The 24,724-nt window shown below is 55.7% G+C and overlaps 1 protein-coding gene across 6 annotated transcripts in view; it reads right to left on the bottom strand.

Annotated features, from left to right (window-relative positions):
• Positions 1-3,668: 3,668 nt before the first annotated feature.
• Positions 3,669-24,724, bottom strand: part of TOM1L2 (target of myb1 like 2 membrane trafficking protein) — a 119,548-nt gene continuing 98,492 nt past the window's right edge. For 2 of the 6 annotated variants that reach the window (XM_015079574.3, XM_027047344.2), the window contains 9 exons: positions 24,321-24,454; positions 22,023-22,071; positions 21,097-21,220; positions 19,172-19,289; positions 18,117-18,192; positions 15,659-15,724; positions 9,962-10,021; positions 8,042-8,078; positions 3,669-6,981 (listed from right to left, as the gene is read on the bottom strand). In XM_015079574.3, the coding sequence (XP_014935060.2) occupies positions 6,821-6,981; positions 8,042-8,078; positions 9,962-10,021; positions 15,659-15,724; positions 18,117-18,192; positions 19,172-19,289; positions 21,097-21,220; positions 22,023-22,071; positions 24,321-24,454 (825 nt within the window). In that variant the 3' untranslated portion in view covers positions 3,669-6,820. Of the gene's footprint in view, positions 6,982-8,041; positions 8,079-9,961; positions 10,022-15,587; positions 15,725-18,116; positions 18,193-19,171; positions 19,290-21,096; positions 21,221-22,022; positions 22,072-24,320; positions 24,455-24,724 lie in introns of all 6 variants that reach the window. The other 4 variants (XM_015079575.3, XM_053212445.1, XM_027047341.2 and 1 more) reach the window with 4 other exon arrangements.

Below are 24,724 nucleotides of genomic sequence, written 5' to 3'. Positions count from 1 at the left end.
GGACCCTGCGTGAGCCATGAGAAGACCCACAGTGGTCCCACAGTGCCCCCTCCAGATCTCTGGGGAGGGCACCTATAACTAGAAAGCAGCTCCTCTCAGGCTGTGATGAAGGGAGACAACCAAAGGTTGAGGAGGAATCCAGAAGCTTGTCTCTGTCCAAGTCTCCACCCCTCAGTGTGTCAGTCCTATCTCTGGCCCTCTCCACCCACACTGCAGTGACTAATGATGCTTCCTCAGTTTTCCTTTTTTTAAAGATTTTATTTTTAAGTAACCTCTATACCCAACATGGGGTTCAAACGTACAACCGGTGCTGCTCTGTGACTGAGCCAGACAGGTGCCCCGCCTCCTCAGATTTCATCCCTTCTCTGCTAATAGCCTGGTTTCTCAGGGTGGGTTCTGGGACTTTGCTTGAACTATTAAGAAGTACCTTCTCTCTGCTTATGGAAAGTCAGCCTGGAGTTGCAGGCAGCCTTCAGTTAACCACGTGGAAGGGCCAACCCGGAGGAAGCAGAGCCAAGACACGGGGAGGGACAAATTACTAACCAAATCCCTAAGCACCTGGATCCAGCTATGCCTGAAGCTGAACTATCAGAACTTTTCAGTTACATAAGTCAACAAATCCCTCTTTCTGACTAAATCAAACGTCTTTCTACCACAATGAAAAAAGTTCCAATATGGCATCTCTGAGCAGTTTGGGCCACAAACCACCTTTATCTTGACTAAAGAGGTCTTAACACTGCTTGACTTTACTTCTACATTTCCCAGACTTTTCTCCATAGAACCCCTTTTGAGGAACAGCTGTTAATGTACTGGGGAAATGCATGTTGGCAAGTCCCTGCCAGGGATCTTGAGGTCCCTCCCAGGAGTCTGGTCAGTTAGGTCAGAGTTGCCTCACCACCCTCTCCCTCCTGTGGCTGGCCTGCCCAGTGAAACTTCACACAGCAGCTCCTTACTCTGGGCCTTGCCTGCTCCCCCAGAGCCTCCTGGTCCTGCAAGCCCTGGAAAAGGGCTCCAGTGCCTCCTGGCTGCAGAATGTCCTTGATTCTGGGAACCGAACCAGGCTGGGAGCTCCCTGAGGGTAGGACTCGAGCAGCCCCTCCCCTCCAGCACCAACCTGGTACACAGCAAACTCTCAGGAACATGCGCTGACCGCGTGTCTTGGCAAGTCCACGGTGGTATCTCAGGGCCGAGCCACTGTCCACAGAGCTCGGGCCTCTTCTGGCACTCACAGTGCCTTGTACAGGGCTGGGGGCAGAGAATGGGCTCAGGATCCACACCTTCTATTCACCGGGACTGGGGACTGGGGGTCTCCCAACCTTCAGAGGCCCACTCCCACACTCCCCTGGTGTGGGAGCCTCTCATTCTGACTGGCCAGAAACAGGCAGAGCCTCCACAGAGCTCCCTAGAGCAACTGGGAGCTGGGTGCTGCCACTTCTGACCTGGGATGGTCCCGTTGCGGCCCCCCGTCGTGGTCCCTCCTGCCCTATACCAGGAGGCAGGGCAGCCCCCGCCTGAGCCGCCCTCCTGCAGGGAGGCCTCGCCTGCTGCCCACCCCTCCAGGCCCGAGGTCTGAGTTGGAGCGCTGGGCAAACCCAGGTAAGTGCGGGGGTCTTCCCGGCTCTGTCTTTTCACCTGAATACAACAGGTTGGGTAGATGTCTTTGCAATTCTTCCAGGTTCACCTGGGGGCTTGATAAGCCCACCCCACTTCAGATCCTCAAACCCTGTGTGGTGTAGGGATTAAAGGGCTCTCAGGCTCCTCTGAGCCACTCAGAGAAGATGCAGGCACCACGTGGCTCCCATAATGTGCTGCTCAAGGACCCCTGCGCCTCTGGGCCTGCTTCCTGGAGGACCGTGGCCTGGCAGCAAGCACCCAGAGTGGCCAGCTCCCAGGAAAGGACAGGACAGAAACCTTTTAAAATGGAGAGCACTGGGGGGTGTGGGGAGGTGTGTGTGGGGTACTGCTTTTTGGGGTGATGAAAATGCTCAAAAAATTGATCGTGGTGATGCAGGGATCTCGAGGTCCCTGCACAACTCTACGAATAGACTGAAAACGACCTAATGGGACACTTAAAATGGGTGCATTGTATGCTATGTGAATCAGATCTCGAGAAAGCTGTTTCTAGAAGCGGGGAGTGGTCCTTGGAGCAGCAGCTTTTAAACTCAGTGTGTGGCACAAGCTGTCCAGAGGATTCAGTGGATGCCTGCCTAACTTTGGGGAGCCCAGGAAGAGATGGCTCTGGCCTGTTTGCCCAAGGTCTGGATACCTGGGACAGGGCTGAGGGCCTCCCGCAACGTGCCTAAGGCCTGGCATAAGACGTAGGTAGGAAGAACCACGGGCTCTGGTAGAGCTCGCAGGCAGGCCATGGCAGGTTTCCAGCTGCTATAACCAACACCCCCAAACCAGCCTTGTGCCCCAAGATAGCCAAACTGGAACAGGCATGGGGATTTTCCTTTAGCCCAGACTCACTGGCACCCTCAAACAGCCTGGGCATGGGTGAAGGGGGAGTGGAGCAAGCTTCCAGAATGGCTTCCTTTAGCGGGGCCCCTGGGGCAGCCCCTGCTTAGAGAAAGCAGGTGCCCTTGGGCACCTGTGTGGTTCGCTGGGCTACGTGTCCGACTCTTGGTTTCAGCTCAGGTCATGATCTCACGGTTCGGGAGTTCAAGCCCCATATCGGGCTTTGCACTGACAGTGCGGAGACTGCTTGGGATTCATTCTCTCTCTTCCTCTCTGTTCCTCCAGCTCTCCCTCCCTGCCCCCTCTCAAAAATAATTAACACTTAAAAAAAAAAAAAAGCAGCTGACTCCATAGAGATCACACAGGAACAGTGTGTTCATTTATTTATTGTATTTTACATGCAAGAACCCAAACTAGAGAGACAGTATCTGGAAGGAGAGCCAGTGGGTGGATGGACGCGCTGAGCCTCGAGTGCACCGACCCGCCCTCCAGAACCGGCTCTGCCCACAGAAACGCACAACAGTGACAGAACATTAGACTTCCAGGACTGGACAACAAACTCAACACATCTCTCTTTCAACAGCCCACCCCCCCCATCCTGAGACCCTCACAAATTAAGTGCAAACTTAAGAAAATAAATATCCATCCCCCTTTCTCCAGGGGAGCCTGGAGATTTCAGACACGAGAGGAGGAGTAGAATTCAGGGCTGACAGCTGGTGGCCGCAGGGGGAGCCTGGCTTGGACCCCCATGGACAGGAAGGGCCGGAGACGGGCACTGGGAGAGGCGGGTACCACAGGGGGCATCTTCTGGGGGCACGCACACTCAGCCATGGTGGTGAAGCTGGCTGTTCCCCATGGGGGTGGACGAGCAGAGGGGCCCAGAGTCCCTACAGCACATGGAGGACAGGCTCGCGGTGGGCCGGCTGGGGCCCGGCAGAGAACACGGCACTCCTGCATGGTGCTTTTCCCCTGCTAGCCCACAGTCCTCCACAAACCATCCAGAAGGCTGGGTCAGACTGAGTTAGAAACGTGTGTAGCAGACGTGGAGACAAAGTGGGGGTGGGCGGCAGGAAGGAAGAGGAGGGACAAGAGTGTGGGAGGCTGAGCAACTGTCTGCCCCATGAAGCCGGAGGGGTCCAGGTGCTTGCTGCCACCGCTATCCACAGCCCTTGCCACCACTCTCCCTGTGGGAGGCCCTGAGTGACAGTGAGGGCCCCACACCTCCCCAGGCCCCCTTGCTCTGGACCCCAGGGGGAGGAAGGGAAGGGCAGTGAGCCAAGGCAGATGGCCCGGTCACTCACACCGATGGGGCTGACAAAACAGAAAGACAGGACGGACCACGGACGAAGTCACCCTTCCCTCCGGCCCCAGCCAGCATCAAGCCCTTTCAGCTCAGAGACCCCTTGTCCCGTGCCGGCTGATAAGCAGGCGGGTCACCTCTCGGCCTGGCCCCAATTGGCCTGCTCAGTCCCTGGGAGGGGGGGCTCCCAGGCAGGGACTGCTCTGGGCCAGGCTGGCCCAAAGCCCACTAGTGTGCCCTGGGTCAGCTGCCCACTGGCCACAAAAGTAGGCAGGAAGAAATGGTTAGTTTTCTCATCTCAGCACACAACGAACACAGAAAAGGTTAAACACATTCCCAAGAAAATATTTTGACAAAATAAATATTTTAACCTATAATCAGGTATAATTAGTGCTTATAAGGAATCCCAGCAATAATTTAGTGTAATTAAGTACATACTGTATCTGTGATTTCTAACACTTGTGGAGCGGCTGGTGGCTCGTGAGGGTCTCACTCTCCCGGGGGGGTAGGCACTGGCCAGCTTTCCTGCCGGAGCTCGGCTCCCTTCCCCAAGCAGGGAGCCTGGGAGCTGTACTCCCCACATGGAAGGGAACCAGTGGTTGAGTGGCCTAGGGTGCCTGCGGGCCGCAGGATAGGAAGGGCTGAGCAGCACCCCCTTAAGGCCACCTGGGCCCCTGCTTGGCTTTTTGCGCGGGCCTCACGCATGTGTCACCTCAGCCTCCAGGTAGGGGCAGGCTGCCTCTGGACGGGACTTGTCAACAGGAAGGGCAGCTGCAGGCCGGGAAGGCAGGGGGCTCTCCCCCGGTGTGAGCCAGTGCCTTCCTGCCAGCCCACAAGCTCCATCACCATCTGCCGCCCAGGGGCGGCCAGGACTCTCCAAGCCCTGCCTGGAGTTGGGGGGCAGCTCTGGACTGTGGGTACTAAGAGCAGCTGTGCTGGGTTCTCCCCCAGGCAGACACAGGCCTCGGCTTTACTCCCTGCCAGGAGCCTCCTCTCCCCTTGGGCCCTTCAGGCTCCTGCTCTTGGGGGGACGTCTCTTTCCACAAGGCGGGGACGCTGGCTCTTCCCTCAGAGGCTGCGGGGCTTGGCCGCGGAGGGACGGGCCCCTGGCCCTCACAGAGACCAGCGCTCCAGGCCGCTGGAGGGTACTAGCTGGGTCGCTAGGTATAATCGGACCATCCCAGCCACCTTCTTGGCAGCTCACGTCAAGCCAGCTGACTTAAGACTTCCTAACGTCCAAATAGGCAGACCTCAGGGGGCTCTGCCTGTGAGCAATGTTGACAAGAGGAGGAGAGGACCGAGGGGTGGGGTCGGGGTGAGGGGGGACAGCAGAGGCGTGGCACTGGCTGCCAGGGAGGGCAGGGCTGGAGTCAGGCTGGCTGAGCTCTGATCTCTGAGGGGGAGTTTCCTGCACGTCCTCTGAGGAATCGGGAGTGTGACACCCCCCCGGCTGGTCCTGCCAGGAGGGCCCCCAGCCAGACCCCGGACCAGGGCACAGGGTTCTGGGCTAGGCAGCGCCTCGCTCTCCACCAGAGGTGCTGGGCCGTGGGCCTAAATGCTTCTTCCAGAGCCCGAGGCACTGGTGTTGGCCTGCGCCCAGCCCGGCCTCTTGACCCCACTCCGGCTGCCAGGTGGGAAGGGCTGGCCACGCCACGGCTCGGGAACACGTCTGCCCCCGATACCTGGGCAGCACCTTCTGGAACACTGACCTGGGCCCCGGGGACTCACGGGCGGGCTCGGAGCAGCTGCTGCAGCATTTTTCTTTTCCTGGCCAACCGCGGCACAGGGGCGGGGCGGGCTGCCCCCTGGACCGCACCGAGCCTGAGCGTCCTGCCCACGGCCAGGAGACACCCAGTGGCGGGAGCAGGTGTCCTCAACCCCTAGCTCTCAGTCTTCTAGGTTGGCTTGGAGAGAGGGTACAAATCAGCAGCAAGGGGGGTTGGGGGCGGGGAGAGGGCAGGCTGTCAGGACGTTCTGTGGAGGAAGCGGAGACCACACCAAGGAGCAGTACAGGGACCCTAGGGTCACTCCAGCCCCTTGGTCACTGGATCTCCAAATAGGGTGCAGAGCCATCTGCTCCTGGGCCCTGGAGGTAGAGGCACAGAGGCTGCCACGGACCAGGCCAAAGCCCCGAGCCTGGTGTGCTCACAAGCCCACCAAGCTTTCCCAAGCAGCCAGAGCAATTCCTCCCCGGGCGGGCCCCTCCACAGATGGGGACGTGGGGCAGTTTGGTTTACGGTTGTGTCATCTCTGCAAGAGCTAACCCGTGTGCCTCGTGACCATCATCCATGGGTCGCGTGCCGTCTTTGCAACTGCCTTTGGCTCTCCCTCTCCCTGGGTCCACCGGGGACCCCTCGCTCCCAGGCTCAGCTGCTAAGCCAGCCTGGCGTGGGCCTGGGTTAGCAGCTGAGCGATGGAGAGAGGGTCAAGAGGGTGAGAAGCCTCACACAAGGGCACCCACAGAGCCTTCTAAAGTGCCGAGCACGCCAAGTGCCACAAGGTGACACGCGTCAGGGAGCAGCATTCCAGGGAGGGAGACCAAGCCCACAGGTGCAGACAAGCCCTTTCTGGAACAGGGGCATGGGAGCGTAGGCCGGTCCAAGGAGACCCACTGAGTCAGGTAGGGGCAGGGCACGGGGGGGGGGGGGGGGGAGGGGCTGGGGTGGAACCCCCTTCTCTGTGGGCAGAAACCGGAGGAAAGGCAGTCCAGGTGTCTCCTCAGGAAACGGTCCCACGGGGACTGCCCTGCCTGGGGCTGGGTCCCACTGCCTGTTCTTCTGGGGAGGACACATGGGTAGAGGGAGCCTGTGGGCCAGAGGGGCGGGGGCAGGGGAAGAGAGCCTCTGGCTGCATCGATGCTGTCCCACCACCCAGAGAGAAGAAGGTGGCTAAAGCTGGTCCTGACTAGTGGGAGGCCTGGGAGCAAACACAGTGGCGTTTCCATGGAGACACAGCAGCACAGGACCGAGTGAGGACTGGGGATGGGAGGAGTGGCCAGTGCCTAGTGTGGACCGGGGGAATAAGGAGTGACCTGCCATGTGGAGAGCCGAACCGCAGAACAGCTCACAGGGCAAAGAGGGCATCCTCTGACCGCTCAGGCTTCTTCCGACCGGAGGGGTTTGAGGCTGGGGCCGGGGCCGGGGCCGGGGCCTCCCCTGGGGGCGAGGGGAGGTTGGGAACCATTTCAGCAGCTTTGGCTCTTTCTTCGAGGAATTTATCGAATTCTGCAATACAAAACCAGGGCAAGGGGCAGCGTTGGTAGGAGGCTAGGCCCACAGTGAGGCTCTAACCACCACATCTCACCTGCTCCCCTCGGAGCCCCATTCACTGTCCCCACCCTCAGCACACTAGCCTGGGCTGCCTGCCAGGGAAGGAGGGAGGCAGGGAGCGGCAGGGGAGCAGCCAGCCAGAGCTAGGGGTGCTTCTGGGCCGTCTGCTGCCCAGAGACCCAGGCTTGATTCCCCCCTCTGCCGCCTCCAGGGCAAGCAGGAAGCCTGGCTACCCGCAGATGGTACAGGGGGAAGGGGCAGGTATGATTCCAGCCCCACCCCTCTAAGTTGGGGCTTTTCCATGCACCAGATCAGCACTGGAGGCAGGGCAGGGAAAGTTGGAGGGGCAAGTCCCCACTTAAACTTGGCAGAGAACATCCCCCTACCCTATGCTCATCCTCCAAGCAAGGTTCTGCCAGTGGAGGGGGTCTGACCAGATGGTCTGGCAAAGCAGGGAGGAGGCAGTGCAGAGGGGAGAGTGGCAGGGAGTGGGGGAGACAGGAGGAGCAGGGGAGAGAAGGAGAGGGCGAGATGGGGGGGTTGGAGGACCTTGATGGGAACTTCCCTACCCGACCCGTCATCCACTGGCCCCCCAGAAGTGGGGTCCCAGAACGCCAGGCCCGATGAGTTCCCTATGCAGCCCTGTGGACTGCACAGCATGTCTTGTCTCTCTGCTAGATTAAGAATTCGGGGGTAGGGACAAACTGATTAGGCTTGCAGATCTGGGGGTCACGCTGACCTGGGATGGCAATTGGGACCTACTATTCACTAGCTCTGTGACCTTCTTAAAGTCACATGTCCTGACACTTCCCTCGTCAGCACGGGGCCTGGCTGGGACAGAGCAGAGAAGCCCCTGGCCCAGGAGGCCAGGCCAAGCAAGGATGGGCACCGGGAGATACGCTGGCAGTGGAGGCTCTAAGACAGTGGGGGTGCCGGCCCCCATGCACCTCAAGAGTCTGGGGCAGGGGTAGCCAACAGAAGGTGGGGAGCTGTCAAGGTGCTGGCCCAGTCATACCTTCACTTGTGACGCCCTCTTCCAGGTCGTCGCCCTTCTGTGGGAGGAGCAGAGAGAGCAGTATTAGGGCCCAGCCTGGGCCAAACCCCCCATTCCCCGTGCCCAGAGCTCTGTGACAGTAAAATACTGCTTGTCTTACTGAAGACACGGAAACTTTTCTTTTCTAGAAAGCAAAAATAAAACCACCCCAAACTCCATAGTTCTAGGCTTTGATCCCCCAGAAGAAGCAGAAAGAAAAATCCAAAAAAAGGTGCAGGCCGGTTCTCTGGGTTTAAAGCTACGGGCAGGACCACAGCAGGCCTCTGGCCACCCAGTGACACTCCCAGAGCAGGGCCCCAAGGAGGAGGCTGAGCTGCGCGCGTGCCCAGGACCCCCCTCAGGTGCTCCTTCACTCAGCAGCCACAGGACTCTGGGAACCCGCTGTCCATGCCAACAGCTGGGAACCGCATGAGGCCTGGAAGGGACAGAGCCATGAAGTCCATGGCACAGGGCCGGATACCAAGCAGTATTTGGCAGTAAAGCGCTGTCCGGCCAGAAGCCATGTCCCACGGCCTCCTGTGGCCCAGATTCCGTCACCTGCTGCCGGTTCCTGAGAAGCCATGGGAGCTCGGAGAGCTCTTAACGATGACAGCGGATAGGACTTGATTTCTGTTTGGAGAACGCAGTGGTCACTGGGAACTTACTGCACAGTGATAGGGAAGGGAGCTGGATGGGGAAGCGGACAGGGCCTTGGGCTCAGCCAGGAGACGTGGCTTCCTTCCTGGCCCTGCCACTGATCTGCTCAGCCTTGTCAGACAGGTCCCTCCCCCTTTCTGAACCTTGGGCTCCCCGCCCCCCCTGCCCCATGAGGTGAGGGCCTTGCTCCTTCCTGCTTTGTCTCTGTGACGAGAGCTAGTTCTTTTCCAGGCATTCCCTTGGGAAAAATATGAGGTGTTTTCTTCCTCCCCTGGCATGGCACCTGGGTGCCTGCCTCGCTGGGCAATGAGTGTCTTCAGAAAGCCTGGCCTTGTGGGGAGGTGGCCCGGAGCAGTGGGAGGCCCTACCCTAGTACAGAAGGGGGCCAAGTCGGCAACCCACTGCCAGCCAGGCCAGTCCTGTGGTTAACGATGCTCTGCTCTGGGGACAAGGTCCCCTGAAGAGGTGGCAGCTAGGAACAAGAGATGAGGAGTCTCTAGGACTAAGGGAGAATCTGCCCAGCCCATGACCTTGGGCAAGCCACTTCCCCTCCCAGAGTGCATTTCTTTGTCAGCCCCCCTGGCCAGCAACCCCCACTCTGCCTCCCCTGCAGCCGCCTGAGAGGGAACGTGCTTTGTAAGCAGCAGAAGGAGGGACCAGCCCCTGCAGCCCTCCCTTTCCTGGGACCTGCTGCCATCTGCAGCTGCGTGATGTTCTCACCTTCCTGTCCTAGCTCTGCGGGTAGAGACAACAGTCTCGAGGGTAAGGGTTCTTTTAAATCCAGGATACCAGAACATACTGGGGAAGTGGGATGACAAGTAAAAAATAAAAAAAAAAACAAGAACAAAAACAAAAGCAAAAACACCAACCAAAAAAACCCCACAAAAAAACAAAAAAACACACCTGGCTCATCTCTGTGTATACAGTTTACAGTGAAAAAGAAAAAATAAAAATAAAACCCACAAAATCCCCCCAAAACCCAAACAAAACCCCAAAGCAAAAGAACCCAAGCACACACACACTAGATACAGAAAAGTAACTGGAGGCAAGTGTGTGTGGTTTCGGAGCCAGCCAGAGCCCTGCCTGCCGAGGCCCCGGGGCTGCGCCCGCAGCAGGTGCGCTGGGCCCAGTGGGCTTTCCTCCTCTGCCACCCCAGTGGGGAGCAGCCCCTGGCCCCGGGCCTGTCTTCAGAAGTACCTCTGCCTTGCCACGCCCCACACACAGAAGAGAAAAGTCGAGTCTCACCAGGTCCGTCCTGAGCCACACCTCAATGTCGTCCATGACAGAGGGCTGCGCAACGGGGATCTATGGAGGCGGCAAGCAGCGGGTCAGGCAGCCCCACAGCCAGGCGAGGGGAGACAGAACACCGAACAAAATAAATCGTCAAAAGCAACCCCAGAACGAAACCAAAACGTACACAGAGCAAAAAAACACGTTGGCACAGCAGGCGCGGGCAACACAAGGCAGCCACACATGAAATGGCAGGTGAGGGAAGCAATGAGGTGGCCAGTTCTAAGAAGCAGGGCTGACCGGCGGGCGCGGGGGGGGGGGGGGGGGGGGGGGAGGGGCAGGGGGGGAGAGGAGGAGGGAGGGCAGCAGTACGCATTCTTGAAATGGATAACTTTTTGACTACTCTCAGCCCAGGGCTGCAAAACACCTTCTCATCTCAGGAATGCGCTGGTCCCACAGGCTGGTTTTGAACTCATCAGGTTAGGACACTTGGAAGAGTCCTGCCTACCCGCCATTGAGCCCAGCCCCTGGGAGTGACTGGAGGAGACACCAGGAAGCCCCTGATGCCACTGGGGATCCCAGGTGGCAGTCTGCCCGGAGCAGGGGGTGCAGGTGGTCAGGCGGGCGCTGAAAGTATTTCGGAACGTGTCCCAGTACGTCTCTGAGTGGGAGGAGGGGAGCACCGGGGCCTGGGTGTGGCCTGGCTGACAGCAGGCAGGCACATCTCACCACCAACACAAGCGGGCAAGGCTGGGGCTTTGATGACCAAAGCGACGTTGGGGCTTTGGCTGTCTTTGTGTCTCTTCAGGGGAGAATCACGAAGCAGTCCTGAATGCAGTGGCTCCTTTAGTCTCACCCTGCCTCCCCAGCTCTCAATGGCTGGCTGCGCTTCGGGAGCCAAAGAAAAGTTCAACTGAGAACTAGGGAGCGGTAGCCGGGGTGGGGGTGACTGGGTCCCGAGAAAACAAAGACATGCCTCATGGGTGCCTGAGCAGTCTCCATGCCTGGCCCACCTGTGGAAGGCCTCCGGGGAGGTGATTCTGAAACGTCCATTTGGCTAGAATGCAATAGCGGCTCACAAGTCCACTATTTCTAGAAAATTCTCTAGCACTGTGTCTATAGCTGGTTTCCCCCCAGCGTCACAGTCTAGGGTAAGAATACAGTTAAAATAAGCACCGGGAGGACTGCCTTGGTGTTTGCCAAATCTAAAAAAATAACATGAGCTTAACAAAGGAAAAGAACAAAGATTTCCTATTCCCAGCCCTGCCCTGACGGGACAAGCCGCTCCTTAGAGACGGAAACCTGCTGCTGGCAGAGTTTGGGGTGTGAGGTAGAGCGAGGGCCCCTAGGGCGGCCCGAGTGTGCCGAGCAGGTGTCCCGTGCACACACGCACCTGGCGAGGCTGGCAGCCCCCTCGCTCTGGTAACCTGGAGCGCCTTAACGTATATCGTGCCGCACTACAGACCCAGCGTGGGCACCCCACACGCATTTTCATAAAGGTTCAAGCCCACCCCTTGATCAGATTAGGAAGACTCTGTCTACGCTGTCCTTTTAGCTCTTTGACTTACTGGGAATCTCGTGTTGGAATGAAAAAAACGTCAAGGAGTTCAAATCACCCTGAAATGACTCCTAGGGACAAGGAGCACAGGATTCTCATTCCAGAGGGCACAGATGCCCAGCGTGGATGTGCTAACAGCACCTAAGGCAGCACCCACCTCCTCCATCGAAAAGAAAGCAGTAAAGGCACGCGGAGTGCGATCTGCTAATTTTACGCTTGCCGGCAGGACTTCTGTCTTGACATGTTCCTGTGACAGAAGATGCCAATTTTCATTATCTTGATGCTTTTAAGTCAGAACGCCTGGCCTCTGGGAGGATGCGCGCCACGCCAAGTTCCCAGAAACAAAAGCTTGGAAAGTTAGCGGCATCTCCAAAGAGAAAAAAACATGGCCAACCACAGTTGTTGGGAGTGTGTGCTGGGCTTTCTTATACCCACCCAGCTTCAGTCTATCGAGGAGAAATGGAGGTTCGATGGGTAGAGCTTTCCAATGTGCTGCAGAAGCTTGAAAAACAGCCACTAAGGGGTCATGGGTCTTAAACCTTCTGATACGGCTTTACAATATTTTTGTTACTGCTCAAAATTAAGTCCCTCGAGGCTGGGTATCACGCTCCAGTTTTCTTCTTTGAGGATTAATCTTGAAAGCCAGCACGCTCAGAAAACAAATACTGACATCTGAGAAACTCCTCACCCCCTCAAAAACAAAAATTTCCCAAAAGCTGGATCATGGGAACGCTTTTCTTCCCCCTTTCAGATTTCTCCAAATAAGTAGTGTGTTTATGGAAGGGCATCCTCCAGGCAAAGCCCCAGGAGCCAGGCTGATGACAGAGCACTGGGCGATGGGTCGGCTGGGCTGGGCTAGTCAGATCCCTGGAGCATATCACTTTTTTCTGGACTTGCTTCTTTCTTCACTCAGGAGCCCTGGAGTCTCTGCTGTCCTAAGAAGCCTCAGGACTTTGGGTAAAGAGGCAGAGCAGGGAGAGGGGGGCTTGGGCAGTTCTTGGCCTCAGTCTCCCCATCAGAGAAGTGGCGTGATGGCTAGGTTCTATTTAGTTTTCACCCCACAGGACTCCGAGCCCCTTAACTTCCAGGTCAGGGTTTCTGTTTTCTAATTCAGAAACCAGGAATATCATGAACGATCGGAATTGACTCCTTCCAGTATGAAAGGCACTTGGCCTCAGGGCCGGAATCTCCCTGGAACTAGGGGGAGAGCTAACAGTAAAGCTTATACAACACAGGGCAAGGGTTGACCTGCTTGTGGTTGCACACAGTAACTTACCTATATACACCTCCTACCCTGGTAAATCAATGCCTTGAGCGTAGCACTGGGGTAAAGTTCCTTCTAATAATGTGGATGCCACCAGACAGACTAAACGTGCACACTGCTCTCCAAACAGGAACTACAGAAACTGGGAGGGACGAGGAAGCTCCCTCGTCCATGCCGATGGAAGGGAAGGGAGAGGCCTTGGCCAGCCAAGAGGGCACTGGACTCTGTCACTGCCCCGTGGCGTTGGGCATGTCACCAAGCCCCTGGGAGGCCTCAGTGTTCTCATCCGTCAGATGAAGCCTGGCCCAGCTGATCCCTAAGAGACTGTGGCCTCTGACATGCCACGGTTAGAGCACCTTCTTGGGCAACGATTGAAGGCTGAAGGCTAATCCAAGGGTCTGAAGAGGAGTGTGTTGGGGGAGGCAGACAGAAAGGGAAGAAGACGCGAAGTAAAAAAAAATAAGAGACAGCTGGCACAGGACCACCCTCCAATAAAGGCCGGCGCATACGGGGCTGGCTTGGCTGAGGCAACGGTGAGACGCGCCTGCCCATCTTCAGGGTCCAAAGAGAAAGCGGCGTGTCGGGGGCCAGAAGTGGCAGATGTTGACGTGGGCGCTGGGTGAGCTGTCTGCCGTGCGCTGACCCTCACTTGGCTCCACTTAGGGGGCGGCAGGTGGGGGGCAGTGGTGCCACCGGCTCGGCCACAGCCAGTGCTATTTGTGACTCTGGGCTTGCTGTGTCGGGGGTCTGCCGGACCGGATTACGGCACCCCTCCATGCGTGGGCTTGGGCCGTAGCACACTCCTACTACTAACCTACTTCTGCTCTTGTTGGGACCGACGCTCGTTCTTCTCAGGGGATCTTTCTGGCTGCATCCTGCTTATGGCCGGGGGCGGAGGTGGGGGGGGGGCAATTTCCCAGCAGTCTCCAGGCAGAGCGGCTCATGACGCTGCTCAGGGGTCTCTTCAACCGGTAATGAATCTGGTATTGTCAACCGTGGTGTTGGAAGTCTAGACCCCTGAAGTCCCGGGAGAGCACAGGCCCATTTCACGGCCCCCAACCCATGGGGAAACCTCAGAGTCTGATTTACAACGCAACAGGAACACTTTCTGAAGAGCTCAGGTGTGCTATTTCACGAGAACTGAGAAATCCTCCCTACAACATGGTCCCCCCAAACATGAGCAGCAGCCTAAAAGCCCTTCAGCCTTACTCAATAGTACAAAAAGTTTCCAAGTAAAGAATTTGCACTTGGGGGTTTGGAAGGACTCAGGGCTTCTACACTATGGGAAATAAGGCAAAGCAATTAATATACATTGTTTAAAAGAAAAAAAAAAAAAACACTGCAGTCAGGCAGGTGAGATACCAGGTTAGCTGTTAGTTGGGTTTGTTTCTGGAAAGTTGGGAGACTGGAGCTCTAGTGGGGGGCGGGGTGGGGAGGGGATCTTGTGTGGGCAGAGGCAGGTGCCACCACCAGCTGCTAATGCCACACTCAGGGTAGTTTGTTTGGGCAGTATCCTTTTTCGCAGGATTAACGGGCACAAGGACACACGGCTGGATCCTCCCAATTTGGAACTGGAGTGGACATGGTCTCCAGGAGTCCCGCTCTAAGGTCACCCACACAGGAGGACCACAGCCCTAGCCTGTCTCTGAAGTAAATGAGGGGCCCGGAGAAGCCTGGGTCTCTAAGAATGGCTTTGGGGTCGCGTGCTGGAAAAGAGCAGTATGAAGTGCCTGCTGCTGACAGACGGAGGAAGGCTGGCCCCACCCGAGCGTGGCTGTGCGAAGGTCCCTAGCTCCAAGCTGGGGTGGTAGGAAGATACCCCCACCCCCTCGATTCTGATGGCTCTCTGCGGCCATTGCATGTTGGCCACACCTTGCTCAGACAGGTGACCCCTGCCGTGCCACCTACAGCCTCAGACATGCTGGCCTGCCTGAACGCCCCTCCGCCGGCCACAGCCTGGCCCGGGTTCCAGGGGTCGGTTACGCTTCTTCCCCAGTATGTGTCTAGTGTCTGCCTGGCTCCACCCCGGAGGCTGATGCCTGACTGCTTCTATCGTCCCTCCCTCTGTGCACCCTCTCCTGCTCCAGCCCTGCCACACACGCACGCACGCACAGACCTTTGGTCTCTACGTTAGAGGTGCTAGGCGAGGACGGTGGCTTCATTAGGAGTGTAATCATCACGCCGAGGCAAGTGGCCTGGAACGAGGTCACCCTCTCTCTCTGTAGCAGACTCAGGGCCACCTACCTGATCAGATGAGGCAGGAGAGGCCCACTCGGGTCTCTGTGGCAGAAAAGCTCTACTTGATGAGAACTGTGTTGATGATATTCAACTCCCCTGGCTTTGTCTTCTTTTTATTCTGTTCTATTGTGTTTGTGTGTTTAAGATGTCTCAAATTCTTCTGGGGGACGTAGTGGGCACACATTTACTCCATTATAAAAACCCATCAGACTAGGACTGCCAGATCTAGAGGCTGGAGGGGGCTTCTCCAATTGATCAGGTGCTTTTGAGTCTGTTCTCTTAGAAATGTCCCCTCCTAACAATAAGCAAAAGCCACAGTAACTTGTGCTCATCCTGGAAAAGCGAATACTGCCGAGAGCTCCAGAGACAGTAAAAGGAGGGAGAGGGCCCTCCCCTCACTTCCACAAATGTCCCAGACCCTTAAGGCCCAGGGGCACGGACCTTAGCAGAAAACCAGAGGCATTTCTAGGACTGAAAGTCTGTGGCTGAAGGAGATTGTACAAACACAAGAAGACATTTTGGCAGGGGGAAATTTGGCATCCAGTCATTAGGAGAGAATGGCCTTGTACTGTCTGACTCACAAGGGCTCAGCAGGTGACACAGGTAAGCGCTGGGGTAGACAGGGGGCTCGGCTCAGCTGGTGACCTCTCACCATTCCTTGGGTTATGAGCCAGCTGTCTATGGGCTCCAGGTCAGAGTCCCCACCTTTACCTCTCTTCTGGGCCGAGGACAGAAAAGTCCCAGAAAGAAAAGTCACAGCAAGACCCAGGATAAAGAAAGCAACAGTATATATATCATGGAAATGGAAAAGTCACTGTTGAGAGTTGATCTTTTGTCACGTAAGGAGATGTGACCCACTGCCCCCGCCCCCCTCCAGCATGTCCCCCTTACCTTTCTGGAAAAGAGAAGAGAAGTTTAGTAACCAAAAATCCCAACAGGGTAACACAAACTCATGCCAACTATTCCCACACACTGGGAAAATCTCCACGAGGTCACAGAAGGCTGGCCACGGCCGCTTCTCCTGATTAGGGCTCTCGGAATTGGCAAAGGGTCAACTTTTCAAAGAGCCAGCTTTTACCAAATCATTTCTCCTTTTTTTTTCTAAGTTATTTCTGCTTTTTTTTTTTTTTTTCCCTCCTTCTCAGTTCCTTGGGTGTTCTTTTTCCAAACTCTTAACTTGAACACTGAATTTGGGCATACTGCTCTTTCTGAAGTCACAAAGGTATTTAAAGTTAAGACTTCTGATTGGATTGCACTGTGGAGGTGTGGCTATACAATTTTCTCCCCTTCACTGTGTTCTTAATTTCTCCTTTGGCCCAGTTCTCGTATCCAGGTCGGTACAGTTTAGGATATGGAACATCATGAGCTGAAATACTGGCCTCAAGATGCATGTGAGTGAGGGTGTGCGCACACACATATACGAAGACACAGACGCGCACACAGACAGGGATATACATATACTCACACAGACGGACACAGGCACACAGGCACCACAAGCCCTGCTTCCCCTCATCGAGCAGTAAACATGAAAGTAATCTGCCTGCCATCAGGTGGAAAACATGCTGGAGTCATCAAGATCTTTGAAAACAGGGAGATGGGCCAAGCCACACGCCCAAAGGGTGAAGGGCGGGAGGCTGGCCACATCTCCTGAGCTTGGATCCAGGCCTAAGCACTAAGAACAGCAGAGGTGGCACACCCTGGCACGGATGGGGGCAGGCCCTGGGGACGGAGTGGGAAGCAAACCAAGTTGGCCTGGCTGAGGGACAGAGCTACAGGCCAGGTCAGGGTGGGCCAGGAGGAAATGTCCTCACCTGGCAGTGTGCTGGTGGCCTCAGCCCGGTGGTGGGCCCTCCTAACACCCTCTCTCGGTTCGGGGGGACACATTCTAAGTAATGGGAGAAATGGAGCCACGACCACTACGCAGATTTGGGGAGTCCGGGTCCCAGGGGTGGAAAGGCAGGGTGCTGAGACCCGAGGCAGTTGGGCTGGCTCTTCTGTGCCCCCTAGTGGCCAGTGCAGAGGGCCGCACACCCCTCACACCCAGTTGGCTGAGCCAGAAGAGAGGAACAAGTCCCTTCCCCAGGGTGAACCTTCTTCCAGAAACCAGGCTGCAGACTGCTGCCTGCCTGGGCCCATTTGGACAGGGGCTGCAGGAGCCCAAGAACCGTTGTTCTGAAGCAAACCTCCCCGTCCAGTGGGCAGATGAGCACTGCTCCTTTCTAACCCAGCTGGGGGACCCTGACAAGAGGTCCAGCCGTTCCGGGGCCCTTATCCCCACAGCTCTCCCCCTCCCCGTCCCTGCAAACAGACGCTCATTCACACACAGCCACACGCATTCCTAGGCGAAAAGGGGTACGATCTCATGAGAAGCATTAAGACACAAATCCTTTCCCCTGCAGTGACCTGAAATCGTACAGAATCCACAGCTGCCATCTGGGGCTCAAACAACCACCACCCTCCACTTCCAAGCACCTCTGCCTTTAGCCGTGCTCCTTCCAGACACGGAGCTGCCCAGAGCACCCTCCTGGCCTCCACCCACTGCTCCTCCCTCCCCCAGCCCCAGATCCCCAGACAAATCCTGCCCATCAGCTGCCTTCTAGTGGGTTGGTACTGCTTCTCTAGGCCAACTACAAATGATCAGCAGAGATGCGGCTCAGGTGAGCATTTCCCTTCCTTGTAAGGGCCGTTATTTTGTCGGAGCACTGCCCACCCCCAGGGCTGTGTAACATTTGGGAAGAGGCCCTATCTGGCTGTAGGAGACCTGCGCCCTGAGAGCTCAGGGCCATCAAGGTAGGAAGACAAGGGGCTGTGGAGCTGGACCTCCTAGGACGGACCCCCACTTGCCATCCACACTCGGTGCCCAGAGCGTGCTGTCCCTTCTCTGGGCCCGTCTGGCTCTGGGCTTCATGGGAAAGCTGACTGGGTGGGCATCACCCACGGGCTGGAGTGAGGACGCAATGAGGCAACACAGTGCTCTCACGCCCGTCTCCCCCAGTGTGCCCTGCCCTCCATGCAACCCAGCTTCTGCTTCATTACCCCGCCAGCTTTACGACGCTGCCCGACTTTCCCTCCGGAGGACTCTGGGCATGTAAACAGGGTGAAAGACCTACCACTTCGGAGCTCTGTTTCCGACTGTCTAGTGCAGAAGCGAGTCCTCCAACAGCCTGGGGGTCCTCGTAGGTTACCCTGGAGACAAGCAACGCAAGCAGTCAGTACCCACCCCAGTGTTCCCAGGGGACACGGCGGTGACCTATAATCACTTTCTAGTTTCCCGCAGACTTGGCCTTCGGGCGGAGGCTACGGTCCCAGCACTGGCTCAGCCCCTCATTTCCTCTGGGGTCTGGGACACCATACACCTCATTGTTCCTCTCAAGTAACAATACCAGGGCATCTCTAAAGCCCAGTGACGGGACGTCAGAAGTGCCCTGACGCTGCAAGTAATATTATTTCAGAAGCGGCAGCCTCGGTAGCATCTGACAAGGAAGGTGGTCTCACGGTCCGGGATTGGGGTCTGTCACTGACCGTGGAGGTTCTCTCCCTCTGCATTCTGACCTCTTTTGCTGTTAAAAGCAACTTGTGCTGGTGAGAGGTGCATGGCAGCCTTGGGTTTCTGGTCAACTTGTTGATGCCTGAGCATGGGACTCAGAAAGCTGAGGTGCTGGGCTCCAGGAAAGCACCTGCCTGCCTTAAGGCTGAACAAGAAGCTCCAAGCATGCCTCCCTGAGATGCGGGGGACGGTGTCTATTTTAGGATCAATTTCCCCAGTTTCACATGGCTTATCCTGGCCAGAGCTGCCGTCAGGGAAGCCTCTGCCCACACACTCGGGCAGGAAAACCATGCTGCTAGGCCCTGCCCGGTTGCACCCTCCTAGCTCCTAGTTCCTCTTCAGCAGCAGCACAGGGAGCAGAGAGAATGAGGAGCACTCTCTTGCGGATGGGAGAGATCCGACTACAATCAACCCCAAGGCGGGGAGGTGGGGGTTGGGGGGGGGGGTGGTGTTCATTCAAAATCTGTGCCTATTGCCAAGTCTTCGCAGCCATATTTCAACGTTCTTGGCAGTCCTGGATCTGCTAAATAAAAGGCGTCTTTGTGTTGGCCTGTGACCAGGCCTGGATCAATCCTCCCCCAATACCTTCCGAGAGCCACTGAAACGGTCCCCACATACGTCTTGCGTTGCTCGGCCAAGGAGTTCCCTCTCGTCTGGGCAAACATGTCAAAGCCATCACGGGGATTACACTGCTGGAGTGAACTGAGGGTGCCACTGACGCTCTCTGTCCCCAAGTCTGCGGCAACAAAATAAAGGAGGGTAGGGTGAGAATAAAATGTGGCCCGTGGGCTTAATGAAGGATCCCCAAGTTAGGAAGCCAGTGGGCAGGTTAGAGTTCGGGGTCAGGCAGGGGGAACATAGGCCTCTCCTCTGCACTCCCAGCCCACCACATGCAGGAGGAGCCACGGTGGGACCCAGATGGGGGACAGAAAAGCCACGGACCCTCACCCACCCCCAGGCTACTCAAGGTGGGCAAAGAGTCCTCATGAATGGAAGCGAGACTGCTGGCAGTAGGGAGGGGCCCAGGGCCAGTACCCCTGCAGATTTCCCACAATTCTCTGACCAGTGCGTGCCTCACTAACTCTGTCAGGATATCTAAGGGCCTGGGTCATGTATTTACTGGACAAATATTTTGCAGGCACCCACCACGTTCAGAGCCAGCTCCTGCGTGCACCAAACTGAATCTGACATGGTCCTAGGCCTAAAGGAGCGCAGTGAGTAGGTGGGAGCCAGCCAGACAATACCAGTACCTAGCTTGAGACCCTGGAAAAGACTCAAAACTGACCCAACAGTGGGGCTTGAAGGCCAAGTGGACTCTGCTGCAGGGAGAAGGGGGAAAGGTAAGTACCAAGGTACAGAACCTGAAGTCCAGGGTGTGTGAAATGAAAAATGCTTGTGGACAGAGACTGAACACTAGAAGGAAGGCAGCTAGGGCACCTGGGTGGCTCATCAGTTACGTGTCCAACTTTAGCTCAGGTCATGATCTCACAGTTTGTGATTTCGAGCCCCGCATCAGACTCTCTGCTCTCAGTGCAGAGCCCCCTTCCGATCCTGTCTCCCTCTCTCTCTCTCCCTCTCTCTCAAAAATAAATAAACATTCAAAAAAAGAAAAGAAGGAAGACAGCAGAATTCAGTTTGAATTTTGGATTTTAAATATGGTGGCCATATGCTGGATGGATTCAAGGCAGAGAAATCTGTTCCAAAAGAAAAACAGTAGCTACAAATATAAGAGATGCCGAGAAGCCAGGATTATAGTAACTGACAGGCCGCTAAATAAAAACCCTGTTTGACTGAAATGGAATAAAGGTATAAAGAGAAATACTAAGAAAAAAAAAGGAAACAGAAAAAAGCAAGACAGAATTTTGCAAGGGCCATGCATTATTATTTCAATACTGTCATTTTGTTATAGATTCGTATCGTCCAGTGTATTTGCAGCATCTAGAATCATATACACACTTTCAAACAGAGAAGTGGAAAAGTGGTGAGTTTCTTTTGTTTTAGGTTTCAGGCAGTGGAGCACTTTAGGCTGATGTTAGTTCAAGGAGAGCCAATGTTATCAGTGTCATCGCTTCCTACTTCCAAGTCTGTGGCAGACATTACCAATCAACTACAGACTCATCTTCCAAGCTCTGATGTGGCTTCAGCATCCTTCTTAGGCCTGTGTCCCAAGTAGCCAATGAGCTAAAACCTATTTGCCATCCTTGGCCTAATTTATATTGAGAAGACAATCACTTTAACCACATGGAATATTCCAGATAAAACACAGCAGCTACCTTTCTTTTAAAGCAAACAACTTCCTGTTCCTTGGAACTCCCTCCACCCCTTCTTTCCAACACAGGTTTAAACTTTTAAGTTTAGGGACAAGAGTCATGAACTAAAAATGGTACAATTGGCCAGGCCTCAGGAATACACTTTCCCACGGATTCCTCAAAATGCTCTCTCTGGGACTTCCAACAGAGAGAGAGAAATGGACCCTCAGCCCAGACTCACAATTACGAAGTGGCCTGCAAAGGAGACCCTCTTTGTTCCTATGAGACACTTACCCAAGCCTGCAAGCTGGGAGGAGAGAGAAGATGGGGGTGCCGTGTTCCCCACCATTGGGCTCACCACAGCTGGAGACCCCGGCCCCAGGTCTATTAAGTTGTCTTCGGTCACTTCGTTCAGTACCTGCCAGAGCAGAAGACAGCGGTGAGCCTCGGAGCCCTGGTGCTGGGCTCCAAAGCCAGCAGGCATCGTGCATGGTCCCCGAGGAAAAGCATCGACGTTTCCCCAATACAGGAACAAGGCAGTCTCCCTCACCTGGGTTTCAGGGAACTTCAAGGGTCCATGGTGGGCCTGGCTGTTAGTGAGCTCTGCATTGGCTCCTCCCCCCACCAAAGGAGGCAGGGCTGAACCAGCCACCAGGACAGTCACTGTCCCAGGAGCTGTAACTTGGGGCTTCTTTGCCACCCTCCTGCCAGGAATGTGCCTGTTAGCTCTTCCTCAGTCTCCCACCAACCAGAGCTTGCTCTGTACTTTTTTTTTCTGAAGCTTATTTATGTATTGAGAGAGAGAGAAAAAAAGGGCACACACACAAACAAATGGGGGGGGGAGGGGCAGAGAGAAGGAGACAGGGAGAGAAAGAATCTCAAGCAGGCTCCAAACTGCCAGCACAGACCTAGATGCAGGGCTCGAACTCATGAACCGCGAGATGGTAACCCAAGCCAAAGTGAGACGCTTAACCAACAGAACCACCCAGGCGCCCTGAACTTGCTCTTTTTTTTTTTCTTTTTTAAGTAAACTCTACCCCCAATGCGGTGCTTGAACTCATGACCCCGAGATCAAGAGTCGCTCGCTCTACAGACGGAGCCAGCCAGGCGCCCCTAATTGCTCAAATATTGAAGTCCCAATTAGAAAAACCAAAGGTGAGACAGAATGGAGATAGGCCTCCCAGCCTCTGGAAATGAGAGAATTCTGAAGAAATACTTACTCCGTTACTGGCATTTTGAACTGATCGGCCTGACCTGTATCGTTCGAACCTAATGGGGAAGGGAAAGCAGAGTAAGGGCCATGACGTGGCACAGTGATGCTCCCTGGTCCCGTGAAGAGCTCCTGGGGACAGAGCCTCCAGGAAAGGAGACCAATCGGGGCCACCTGGGGACCAGGGAAAGTGGATCTCCCCACACACAACTTCACCACGCCTTCCTCCATAGGGGGCGCTGCCCTGGAGGAGAACCAGCCTCCAGGCTCACCCACAAGCCGGCTGAGGGGAGGGAGGAAGGTGCTGGTTGGCACATCCAGGGGACCAAAAGCTTTCCCAGCTGTCCCCTCACATCCTGGGCCCAGAGTGCCCCTCTTGCCCCTAGAGGGGGTGGCTGGGCCAACCACTTTACCTGGGGGATGCTCAGAGGTCTATTTGCAAAGCCAGGAGAGACGCGCAGCCCCCTCCCTATTTCACAGAGCCGCACTAGGAGTGATTAGCCTGTGTCGCTAAAATGCCCCCAGCTCAGCTTGCTGGTGGAAAGGGGTGCACACAGGGCAGACAGCCAGAGGAGGAAGACAAGCACAGGCCCCTGGCAGGGCCAGAAGACTCCCCAGTAGCTGAGGATGGGACTCAGCTTGGAGTGACCACAGTGAGCCTCTCCTGTGGCATACCCAAGTCACTCTCACACCAGGTGGGAACACAAGAGCAATTGTGAGGCACGTGTGTAGGCTGCCCTTGCACTTAAGAGTTCCAAAACGTCATAGGCAAAGCAGTAGCTAAGAGCCTTTCTCCAGACAGAGGCTAGAGACAGCAGGGTTTATGGAGATCTGCTGTCCTTCCACATAGGTCTCCCCACTGGCTGGGGTCTGTGCCTGGTGACCAGTGATCCCCAGGAAGGACCATCTGGTTAGGCGATGTGTATCCACTGTGGTCTCAAGAAAGATTTGTGTGTTTTTATGAGCCATGGCCTATAAGGAGAAGGAAAAGTTTCTAATCCTGGGGTACCTTTCCCCCACCATCTTCGAGGGACGATTAGTCTTATCAAAAGGTCTCAAGCCAGAATGGTACCTCAGGGCTGCTGGCCCAGGCTTTGCTTCTGAATTTGTGGTCAGACTGGGCATGGTAGACTCGGGAAAATGCCCACTTTAGCCCGTCTTCCTATCCTAGGAGGGGCTGAAATGGGTTTAACAGGTGAAAGGCCACGCCCATTCAAAGTAGAGAAACCAGAACCACATGACAAAACCGAGGGGTCTCGGGCTGGGAGTTGAGGCACCCCAGATCTGCTCCTCATCTCCAACAGACACACGAGGCTCCTGGGTAGCTCCACATTCTTACTGCAGAGGTTTCTTTGTCTGTAGATGGACAAAGGACCACCCCCCGCCCCATCCCTACTATCACAGTCAAAGCTGAGACGAGGCCCAGGGCTGGGACACCCAGAGCAAAATCACCCTCGAAGTCCCCTAGATGCAAGTTATCTGTCACACTGACCCTAACTGATGCCAGGGCCCCATGTCCCCGAGGGCCTCAGACTTAGGAGAAGGTTGGCCTGGTCAAGGTGCTTTCTGGTGCCTTCACTGGGGGGAAGCCCAAGGTACAGGCACCGGAGTGATATGGGAGCTGTACCTGCCATTACCTCCTATTGACAACTGCTATTCCCGGGGGAGGCTTTGGAAAAGGAAAAGAATTTTCAAGTTGGTTACCTCAAATCCAAAAATGATTTGGCTGCAGAAAGAACTCAAATGAACGTGTATGTACGCATGTGAGTGTGTGTGTGTGTGTGTGTGTGTGTGTGTGTGTGTTTCCCTAAGCAGCAGCATCCGGCACTTACACCCTGCCTTCTTTGGAACACTCTAGACACACTGACATTTGCAAAGGGAGGGAAAAATCTTTTTCTTCTTTTTTTAAAGATGGGAAAGAGGAAATCTTTTTTCCTTAGTAAAGAATCCCCCCCGCCCCCCCCCCTTAATCCTTTTCAAACTCAAAGGATCTTCAAAGGAGCAGGTGCGAAGCTCTGGGGCCCTGCCCTCCCCACCCTCCAGGGGCTGGGGGTACTGGGGAAGGCTGGGCGGCCTGAGGCTTGCAAAGGGCAGAGCCGAATTCCCCACGTCACCTTCCGCCCAGCCGGCCCGGTTCCCAGGAGAACCGGAGAAGCATTTTCCCAGTCAGCCGGGGAACACATTAGCATCTCTGATGACCGTTTTCCAACTCTAATCTCTCCCTCCCCCTCTCTCCATTGTTGAGGAAAGAAATCCCTCTGCCAGGGCACCAGCCTTTCCCAGGGAGAAGAAGGGCCCTAACCCCCACCTCTCGTAGCGGAGGAAGACGTTGTTGAGGTCATCGTTGACGTGCAGCAGCTCCTCAGTGACCTCCTCGTTGGACACGCGGGAGATGAGTTCCACGATGCGCTGCTGCATGGCCCGGCAGGTCCTGTTCAGCTCCTAGGGAACACACGCGCCTCTGGCTAGCCTGCTGGGGACGCTTTTGGTCACATTCCATTTCCTTTGGGAAAATGTGCGCCAATTCTTAAAAGTCACAAAAAGAGTGCACGCTTGTCCAGAAAGCTGGACGTGGGTGGGATGCAAAGTGGAAGGCTCCTCTCTGCCTCCTGTCACCGCAGGGGAAGTAAGCTCTTGTTCAATAGATGGACAAGCGTCCACGGCTAGCCGTCGTACGTACATCGGTACGTGTTTGCGCAGACCGTTCCTTAC

This window comes from Acinonyx jubatus, chromosome E1 (genome assembly GCF_027475565.1).
Source record: "Acinonyx jubatus isolate Ajub_Pintada_27869175 chromosome E1, VMU_Ajub_asm_v1.0, whole genome shotgun sequence".
NCBI classification, from domain to species: Eukaryota; Metazoa; Chordata; class Mammalia; order Carnivora; family Felidae; genus Acinonyx; species Acinonyx jubatus.
Note: the sequence above shows the minus strand (reverse complement) of the source record. Positions and strands in the feature narration are given on the sequence as shown.